General features: G+C 37.6%; 1 protein-coding gene across 2 annotated transcripts in view; it reads left to right on the top strand.

Annotated features, from left to right (window-relative positions):
- The window catches only part of LOC137999955 (ATP-binding cassette sub-family C member 4-like), an 87,222-nt gene that overhangs the window by 6,378 nt on the left and 70,844 nt on the right, over nt 1-10,000 (top strand). For both annotated transcript variants that reach the window (XM_068845995.1, XM_068845996.1), the window contains exons 4-12: nt 3,434-3,649; nt 4,118-4,207; nt 4,445-4,608; nt 5,936-6,061; nt 7,715-7,964; nt 8,781-8,897; nt 9,014-9,058; nt 9,319-9,360; nt 9,629-9,820. In XM_068845995.1, coding sequence (XP_068702096.1) covers nt 3,434-3,649; nt 4,118-4,207; nt 4,445-4,608; nt 5,936-6,061; nt 7,715-7,964; nt 8,781-8,897; nt 9,014-9,058; nt 9,319-9,360; nt 9,629-9,820 — 1,242 coding nt within the window. The remainder of the gene's footprint in view (nt 1-3,433; nt 3,650-4,117; nt 4,208-4,444; nt 4,609-5,935; nt 6,062-7,714; nt 7,965-8,780; nt 8,898-9,013; nt 9,059-9,318; nt 9,361-9,628; nt 9,821-10,000) is intronic.

Here is a 10,000-nt window from a genome sequence, read left to right as displayed (position 1 = left end):
AGGCATTTGGAATATCCAGTCGGTCTGCCTTGCAACCTGGCTGTTGCACGGAGGCCTTTGTGGGATTCCAAAACAAGTCGCCTGTGTTGGGCAGGAGCGGGGTCGTTATGGCCGGTGCTCGGATCCAGAAACCCCAGGGCAATGGACATCCAGGGCTCCTTTCCCTCTCTTTAGCAAGTTGCACCAGCTTGGCTATATATGGAAAGTGTGGGGAGGAGGAAGACCCGGCCTACAACCTGCAGCCTGCTTTGAACACCCCACCATATCAGCTTGGCTCTTGGGAGCACAGGCCCTCAAGGACTTTTTGAACAACAGCAACAACATATATTTTACATTAGACAGAATTATTAAATGGATATATATGTTATTCACCGGCCGGGAGGTCCGTATTGGGAAAAACTGTGCCCGAGGTCTTGAGTACGGCCCGAGGCCGTAGGCCGAGGGCCGTACTCGAGACAGAGGGCACAGTTTTTCCCAATACGGACCGACCAAGGCCGGTGAATAACGTTTTTATTTATTTCTAAATTCTATTCTTAGAAGGTAGGAGAAACTATTAAGAAAAACTCTAAAAGTCATGTTTTAATTTTACGCATTGTTGGGTAATAAAATTCGCTTTCACTAGACGGTAATAGCTTTCGTCAGAATCCATTGTTTTTTATGAGAAAGTTGAACAATAACACTGCTCTATTGCAAAAAACAATTATGACAAATTGAAACTTCGCTCTTTCAATTCGCAAGTTCACTCTGCGCTTAGCGTAGTTGGTTACCATGACCGTGGTCAGGAGATAGGAAAATACTGCCCGCTCCCGGAACCAATCAGATTGCAGGATTCTCAGGATACCGCCCGCTCACGATCAAAGAAATAAATAAAAAAGGTTATTGGCCTCCTAAACTAACAAAAAAGTTTACATTAAAGTGTGTACTAGTACTCTATCGCACTGAACACAATGTTGTGTATGGTAAGATGCAACAGGGGTTTCAATAAAATTTGAAGTAGGCAGCTGGTTTGAGTCTAGTAGCCGACTGTATCAAGAAGGGGCCGTTAGGCCCCTTCGTCTAGGGGGGTCTGGGGGCATGCTCCACCAGACGATTGTGAAATCTGGAAGCTCTGAAATGTGATTTCCAGCACTGAAGATGAAGGAAGATTTCTAATCAACAGAGACACTGAGTGTGCAATTAAGCGCATTCTTTTGATAATTTCCAGTGAAGAAAGATTTGGAAAACCATTTCAAAAGGAAAATTAACGATTTTTAACGTTATATGATGTTTCGACAACTTCATGTCATCATTACTACCAATTTCAAGCTGCCGGGAACGGCAAACCCTTTTTGCGCGTTTTTTCAAGCGCGAATCTCAACATTTCTCAACATGAGAAATCAGTTCTGTCGAACGACAAGAATATGTCATTTTAATCTGAACAAACGAAAAGGCTTAACCGATGAAACTAATGAAAAATTTACTGTTTTTGGAAAACAAGTCTTGATGCAACGATTACTCAATAACGACCTGTTTTACATTAAACGTCTTGATATGTTTGGGGACGTAACTAAACGTAATTGAATTACGTAAAAAATGTGACGGTTGGTCTAGGCAAAAATGCGGGAAAAAGTTATAGCCGTGCACTGTAACTCAAAGATGGCAATATCAAGTCTGATAATTATTTTGAAATTGAGGTTAAAAAAGGTACATTCAAGTCGATCAAAAATGAATTTTACTTCAGGTTTGAAGGAATCCCTCAATTAATTCAATGTAGGGTAAAAAGTAGCCGACTTCTCTGAGCGATGCATCCGACGCTTTTCGTCGGCCGTCGGTGCTTATTGAAACCCCTGATGCAAAAAAAAGCTTTTCTGTCTTTTTACAGCAGTCTGAGAGGAGAACTGTAACATTATAAGACTTAATTCATTTTTAAAGTTTTTTTAAAAATTTCTCAACAAATTTGTAGATACTTTCTCATGTCATCAAAGACTCTGCACCTATTATCATTCCTTCTATTACTTCTATAATTATAAATACTTCGCTCACAACTAGCACCTACCCCGGAGACTGGAAGATTGCTGAAGTGTCACCAATTCTGAAAGAAGGTGATTTTGAGGAAGCAGGCAACAATAGGCCAATCTCTTTATTGCCTATTCTTTCCAAAGTATGGGAAAAAGCGGCCTTAAACCAGCTAACACCCTACCTGACAGAGGTTAGCAGTGAACCAGAGTGGAAACAAAAAATGGCACTCCACTGAAACTTCTCTTGTTGCCTCCATGGACGCTATACTTGAGGCGATCGACAAAAGAAAGTTAACAGCTGTCGTTTATTTGGACATGAGCAAAGCTTTCGGATTAGCATCAATCACAGCATTTTATTACGAAAATTAAAAGCCATTGGTCTGGCCTCATCGGTAGTCTCCTGGTATAACAGCTATTTGTCCCAAAGATCCCAAGTGAGCGACCGTATTGTATCTTTGGCGAGACATTTTTATATCCGATACAACACAGGCGCGAATATTGTATTGTGCTTATGAAATGTCAGCATTTAAGTGTTTAATAATATGTACACTAGCCTAGGTATTTTTGGTGATTCAAGACATTTTAACCGTGAAAATTGAAAGAAACATTTATGTAAATGAAGAGAAAGCTGTATCAGAAATACAGATATTGATTAATAAAACATTTCTTTTGTTTTTCCATCATGAATTATTAATGAGTTTTATTATTATAATTCACACGCTGGTCTTTTAATAGTAAACTCTATTACTGTTCCACAGTCTGGTCTAATACATCTGACAAAAATTTACTTAAATTGCAACATGTACAGAACTTTGCTGCTAGAATAATAATTAGCAGAAAGAGAAAATTCAATCATAATACAGTGCTATGGGACTTACGGTGGTTATCTGTAAGACAGCAATTATATTTAAGAGATGCTGTTTTTGCGTTTAAATGCATGACGGGTTGCACCCCTGATTACCTTAGATCTATTGTAAGTTATAGTTACCAGAGGCCAAGTTTCCTGTCCTGTGACACAAAATTCACAGCAGTTAAAATAATGTTCCTTTATTCAGAACAGTCACCGGTCAGCGGTCCTTCCTGTATAGAGCTGTCAGCTTATGGAATAGTTTAGATAAAGATCTTAAATTAAGTAACATCATGAATTGAGTTTTTAAACGTAAACTTAAGCACATGTTATGGGACATTTACTATAGGTATTTGATTCCTAGTTATTAATTTTTTCCTAGTTATTTAATTTTTTATTATTTATTATATTGATCACCGAAAAGCCCCTCAGGGGAGTGTTCAATAAAGTCTTATCTTATCTTATCTTATCTTACAGTAAAGTAGAGCTGTTTATTCTTTTTAAAATTTACCTCTAAGTTTTTTTTTTACATCCTGGACAAAAGCTCTAGAATAAAATAGTTACTGTTCTCTCTGGTTTCTCTTTTCAGGAGGGATGTAAAATCTTTACCCCTCTGCTTATTGCCAGACTGATAACGTTCTTCAATCCAGTGCCTGGTATAAGCAAGACTGATGCCTACATCACTGGGGTGGGGTTATCTTTAATTTCCTTGATTATGGCAGTGTTCCATGCTCCTGCCTACTTTTTGCCAACAAGGTGTGGAGTGCATTTGAGGATTGCTGCTGGATCACTTGTTTATAGAAAGGTTTGTATGATCATACACCTTATTCCAAAACCGCCACCATTAGTATTCTTTTGTTTCCTAACTTGCAAATTGGCCCTTTTGGCCTTGCTTTCAAATGTAACAATTCAAAAGAATATAATTTTACAGTCATGTAATAACCTTGAACAAGGCCAAAAGGGCCGATTTGCAATCAAACAAAAGAATACTAAAATGGTGGCCATTTTGGAATAAGGTGTATATTATTTCTTAAACCACTAGCACCAAACAGCAACAACAATTCCTCAGACATTTGGATTGGCTTAAAAAATTCTTATCCCAGCTCATGTCTTTGTTTGATTATAATAGTTATGTGAAGCATAATAAAAACTACTTGCATGTGCAGTAAAATCACTTTTGTGACAGGCCTTGTTGTTCAAAGGGTGGATAACACTAGTAAATATTTTACAGTTTGATACAGGCTCAGCCATACAACACTTGTGTTTGTTTCAGGCTCTGCGTCTGAGCCAAGCTGCTTTGTCAAAAACAACAACTGGTCAAATAGTTAATCTCATGACCAGTGACATTCATAGATTGGAAATGGTATGTATAGTTTACATGATCTTTTGGAATACATGTAAGTTAGACCCTTGCATTTTAGTGTTAGTTTAGTAAGAGGCATTAATTAAGAGGCCTGCTAAATGTTTATAAAGTGTTATGTACAATCACTGGCATTAACAACCAAGATTATTTACAAAATGTGAGGGCAGGGTTTATAATTGTTAAGGTTGTGTCTTGAAAGTTTCGGTTTTTGGTAAAGTTGGTTCGTGTTTTTCTAAGGTACCAAAGTTTTTCCATTTCATCTGGATAGCACCATTAGCAGTAGTCGTGGTCACAGTTCTATGCTGGCGAGAGATTGGACTTGCTGTTCTTCCTGGAGTTTTTCTTTTTGTGCTCCTTGTCCCACTTCAGGGATTCATTGGCAGATGTTTTGCCAGACTGAGGTACATTAAGTGTTTGTGTATGTGTTGCAAAAAAGGAGACAAGATTTCATCCTTTTCATTGGTGCTCTGACTACATGTATGTTTAATAACAATTATTGATTGGGCAGGCAAAAAATAATATCAATCTTCTGCTTGCAGTTCAGGGACTGGATTTCATATTAGGTGCAGTTCAACCAGATTGGGCCAAAAACTTAGTGATTAAAAAAAATCACTTCCTTTTTTCCTTCAGATTTTTACACCTGACTGGCAAAATTTTATCCAAAGGCTGTTTACTTTGAGCTTAAGTTTTAGATTTTGTGGTCCGCCATTACTCAATAAACATGTTCAAAACTGACCGATTGGACCTCAGAGGGTTGGATCCAGGAAGAAGTGATGTCAAAGGCTCACTAGCTTAAAATTTCCCCGTTTGAATGCAGCTTATTACATAATTATGCAAAACACGAGTTTCAAAAGTCTAAAAGCCCAAAACTCCCATGCTGCATGTTAATTCTGTGGCGTACACAGCACGCATTGCATTCTTAACTAGTGAGCCTTTGATGTCATTTTCTCCTTGATCTAGCTTTTTCAAGATCTTAAAGTTAGTAATGGCGGACCATTAAATAAGAAAATTCCAGTTAAAATAAACAGGTGTCTTTTTTTAAATCAAGGCTTAAAACTTGGGTCACTTTGTGTTTAGTTAACATAGTTTTGATATCCAGTGGGGAACTTTAAAGTGCACTAAAATATTTTTAACATCTACAGTGCTTAAATCTCCCCACCAAAAGCAAACATGTGTTACCACTCTTACCTCAAAATTTCGCTTTTTATCTGCCATGATGCAATTTAGTTATCAAAACTAGCAGAAATTTGGACCCAGGACCGTGATTAGAGAGGCATGGCTCTGTTCTCGATTTTACGTCACAAACTGCTTTGCAATGCAAAGCAACATTCTAGGTGACAATGGTGACATATATGTTTGCTTTGGATTTGGACATTTGTACTGGGACAGAAATATATTCGAGTTTAGGTGCACTTTAAGGCTCTGGTACAATGCAGCTGCCATTTGGTTCATGTTTAATGATTATCCTAGAGCACAGCACTACAGTCAAATGTGATAAGATCAGAGGCAAATATAAAGAGTGAGGAATATCAGAGTATATTGTGAGAAGTTAACCCTTGCATCAGGTTGAAACAGATGACTTAAACCCAATGCACTTATGATTGTGGAAGTGGGAGGGGAGGGTACTTGATCATGACTCTTGGTCTTCCTTTGGAAAAGCTGTACTCTGCAAATTGTAATTTATTTTGTAGACTTTTGACTCACCCTTAAAATACTCTTATATTTTAGAGCCAAAACTGCTGTTTTATCTGATAAGCGCATCAAAGTGATGAATGAAATTATCTCTGGAATGAGGGTCATCAAAATGTACACATGGGAAAGGCCATTTGCCAAAATAGTGGCTCAAGTACGAAGGTATTACTATGGAGGTATTTTAAATTTTATCTAAATTAAGTACTTAGTTTAAAAGTGGAACTGAATTATTGTTTTGTTTGTTTGTGGAGGAGTGTGTACTGTACTAAATTTGATGGACAGCAACAGCAGTTGATTGATGCATAGATGCCATGTTGTAGGGAGAGGCTTGCTGGAGATTTAATGGAGCGCCTATAATCCGAGTGAGCGCCAAAGGCGCGAACTTTTCTTGGGGGTCGGGGGGCATCCCCCCCCCCTTACCAGGAAAAATTTTAAATCTGAGTTCTCCTAGATCACTTTTCCTGCATTCTGAGGTAATTTAATGACACATTTTACCAAGTCACTTCGGGTAAACAAACACAAGCAGTGAGAAGAAAAGGGCTCTTGGGTCTAGAATTTCTTGATTTCTCGTCAATTTGCTGCTGATTTCTCGTCGATTTCACGATTTCTTAGATCATGAACAGTTTTACGTTTGTGGAACAATAATTTTATATGATATATGTATGACAAAATTTGTTAACCCAAGCTCAGCTGGAGGTTTTGCTTGCTCGGCTGGAGAGCTGGAGATTGAGTCTGAAAGCTGTCCAGAGTCTCCAGCCGAAAGCTGGAGACTTGGCATATATGTTTATGTTTAGCTATTAGTGTTCCACGCAGCTCAAAATTATGCTAAGTTTTGATAAAATTAATTGTGGATGTTTGGATGCTTGGAAATGACTCCTCGAATACAGCTATGATCTCAGAAATTAGCTAGTATTTTGCTGGAAGTAATAGCAAATTTAAATCCTTTTTTCAAACCACTCCATTCCAGCAAGCGTAGCTCTTTAGAAAAAAGGTCCAGTACCCATTTATCTTTGATAGTCGATCTTGAATTAAAAGGAGACGTCTTGCTGAGCAGAAGGCAGAGTTTCTCTCTCTGTTTGATGGATAAATCACTGTCCAGTGGATACTTCATAGCAAAATCAATTGCGATATCCAATGGATAGTGATTTATCTGGTGGATAGCGTTGTCCACCTTTTTGACAACTGCATGGGGCGTGGTGTTATTACAAATGGCATCTCAACCCAAGCAATTACAAAGTGTCCAATCAAAGCAGAGTTCACTAAAGTGAATGTGGAAACCTTATTGACTGATAGTAGTCTGTTGTCGATGCATAACCTTAAAAAAAAAGAAAACCAAGTGTTTTCCATGAGCTTGTATCTCTCAGCACTCTGCACAGAAGGCCAGAATCTCAAACTTGTTGTTCAAGCACCTTATTGTATTGACATCATGGTTGAAAACAAAATTAATGACTACAATACTAAGCAATACCGATCTTAATTGATGTATCGTTTGTTATGAGCTCATTTCCTGTGTGTTAGCAGCAGCTATCCAGTAACTTTTCAAAAGAGGGAGACGAGTTAGAATAACATAATTTTCATGCTTTTATAACAAGTACATGTAGCAGCCCACCCTTTCGCGTTTTCCGTTTCACATGAACGCGATGCTTGATCTCTTTCATGTCTGAGTGTTAACAGGCTTGTTGCAAATGTGTCAAACCTTAACGTTATTCATATTATTCCTCAACTTTGTTTTGTGGAATTCATTTAATGTTGGCAATATTCACTTTCAATTGCAGTTCTTTAAGGCGCTCTTTTTCATTATCTTTCTTCTTTTAGGCAAGAAACAAAACTAATCAAGTTCTCATCATTTTTTCGTGCTGTCAATGGGGCACTGTATTTCAGTGCATTGCCCTTGGTCTACCTTGTGGTTTTTACAACATTTGTGATGACTGGCCACACGCTTACTGTTGAAAGGCTGTTTGTTGTTCTGGGACTTTTCTTTTCTGTCAGAGATTGCACCACGGTGTTCTTCAGTGTTTCTGTAATGTATCTGAAAGAAGGTTCTGTGTCAGAGAAGCGATTACAGGTACATATATTTATAGGATTTTTGCGAGTACTGTATCGGTCCTTTTAATTTGATCACATCTTACTGACGTATGCCTTTACCCCTACCAAAAATTGGTGAAATGTCACTCTTTGCCCTCCTCCACCTTGACTAATCTGTGGTTTAAAAACCTCTTGCCAATAACCTTGCGCAGTACTGTAAAATTGGTGATTACCACATACCCCTGAATACATGAAGTTAACAGTCGCATGCAGTCCAAAATTAGGGAGTTTAAGAAACGGTGACACCAGCATCAGTGAAAACGTGACTTCAAGATACATTACAACTTTGTGCTACTTGTATCTTATTATACATGTAGTAAGAATTTCGCGATTTTTCCATCCTGTTCACATTGTACAACATGGGCGAAGTACCCTAAAAATGGGTCGACTGCTGCGAGAGGCTTTGAAAAAAAGATAAAGAATGAACGAATTACAATGTACCATTGTATGCTCACTGACGTTGTCGTCAAAACCGTAAAATTTGGTCATTTGTACTAAAATGCACTTTCTTTCTTTCTGGTGTTGTCATTACTGTATAGCTATCACGGTTGTCGTTTCTGAAACTCCCCACTCCAGTAAGAACGCAGTTTTTCAGCTTGATAAGAGCAAGCTGTGATTAAAACTAATTTGTACATGTACACTAAATGAAACTACAAACATGCATGGTATGGAAGTAAAGGAAGAGTTTGGACATTATACAAATTAAATTGACCGTGAAAAAACGTATAGCTTTCAGTGGAAGCATGACTTTGTATTATTTTATAGTTCTGTAATGTATGCTTTGTTTTGTGTTTAGAGATTTTTAGAGCTGGAGGAAAGGCCTACACCTTTATCTGTTGAATTGAATAGCACTGACAGTAACGTGGAAGCACCAGTGGTGCAATTAACTAACATTATAGCATACTGGGATCAGGTGCGAGATCAGAATTGACATAGTTTTCGTGACTTTTTTTGTGACATTTAAAAATATCTTCTTATAATTTTAATTTTTGTGTAGTGGCTGAGCGATCCTTTTAATATTCTTTTCAGTCTTTGAGCCCAGCACTTAAGGACGTTACCTTTGAAGCAAAGCAGGTTTGTGGGAATTTAACTTTTTAAAGTTGAGGTCTGGAAAACTTATCCATGCACAAATCTTATTCTTTGAGAGAGGTATCAAAAAGAAACTGCCCAAAGTTATTTTAGCTCAAGAAGAATATGTAATAAAGTTTTTGAAATGCTCAAATGGGAAACTGCTTGCAACCGTTTGCCATTATCACTCAGTTAAGAAGTAAATTACATCCAAGGCTTGAGTTTGCGAATCAGTGCGTTTATGAAAAATGAACTTTTTCTTTCAGTGTGAGTTACATGTTGTGATTGGACCAGTTGGCTCAGGAAAGGTATAGTTCCGTGCTCTTCACAGACTGCTCTTCTTGGCATGTGAAACTATTCTACACTTTTCCTTATTTTTTGCAGCCTTAATATTGCTATGCTATGGAATGAAGATTTATTTTGTTTACGAATTTTCTGCATCATTCAACGACTAGCAAAAATTAGGATCGTAATTTAATTCCTCTGTAATTGCGGCTTTTTAACGTTATAGGTTTATGCGCCGAATGGTTTCCTAATTCATCAATTTAACTAGGAATGATATATTTTCCTCAACAGTCTTCCTTGCTGATGGCTTTGCTTGGAGAATTGCAAATTTATAGCGGAGAGAGGAAGGTATCTGGCACAATAGGCTATGCTTGCCAACAGCCTTGGATATTTTCTGGAACAGTTAAAGAAAATATTTTGTTTGGCAAAGAATTTGTCAAAGAACGGTACCTCAAAGTCTTAGAAGCTTGTGCTTTGCAAAGGGTTTGTAATTATTTGACTTATTTATTTTTTTTATTTATCAATTATTTCTTTTGAATTTTAGTTATGATTTCAGAAGCAAGTAGAACATCATTATAGTAACCAGAAACCCATAAGGGTTGAAACGTGTAACGAGCGTTCTCAGCTTCCGAATATTCAGTGCTAAGTACCATATTTGGAAAC

The sequence above is a fragment of the Montipora foliosa genome, chromosome 4 (assembly GCF_036669935.1).
Source record: "Montipora foliosa isolate CH-2021 chromosome 4, ASM3666993v2, whole genome shotgun sequence".
NCBI lineage: Eukaryota > Metazoa > Cnidaria > Anthozoa > Scleractinia > Acroporidae > Montipora > Montipora foliosa.
Note: the sequence above shows the minus strand (reverse complement) of the source record. Positions and strands in the feature narration are given on the sequence as shown.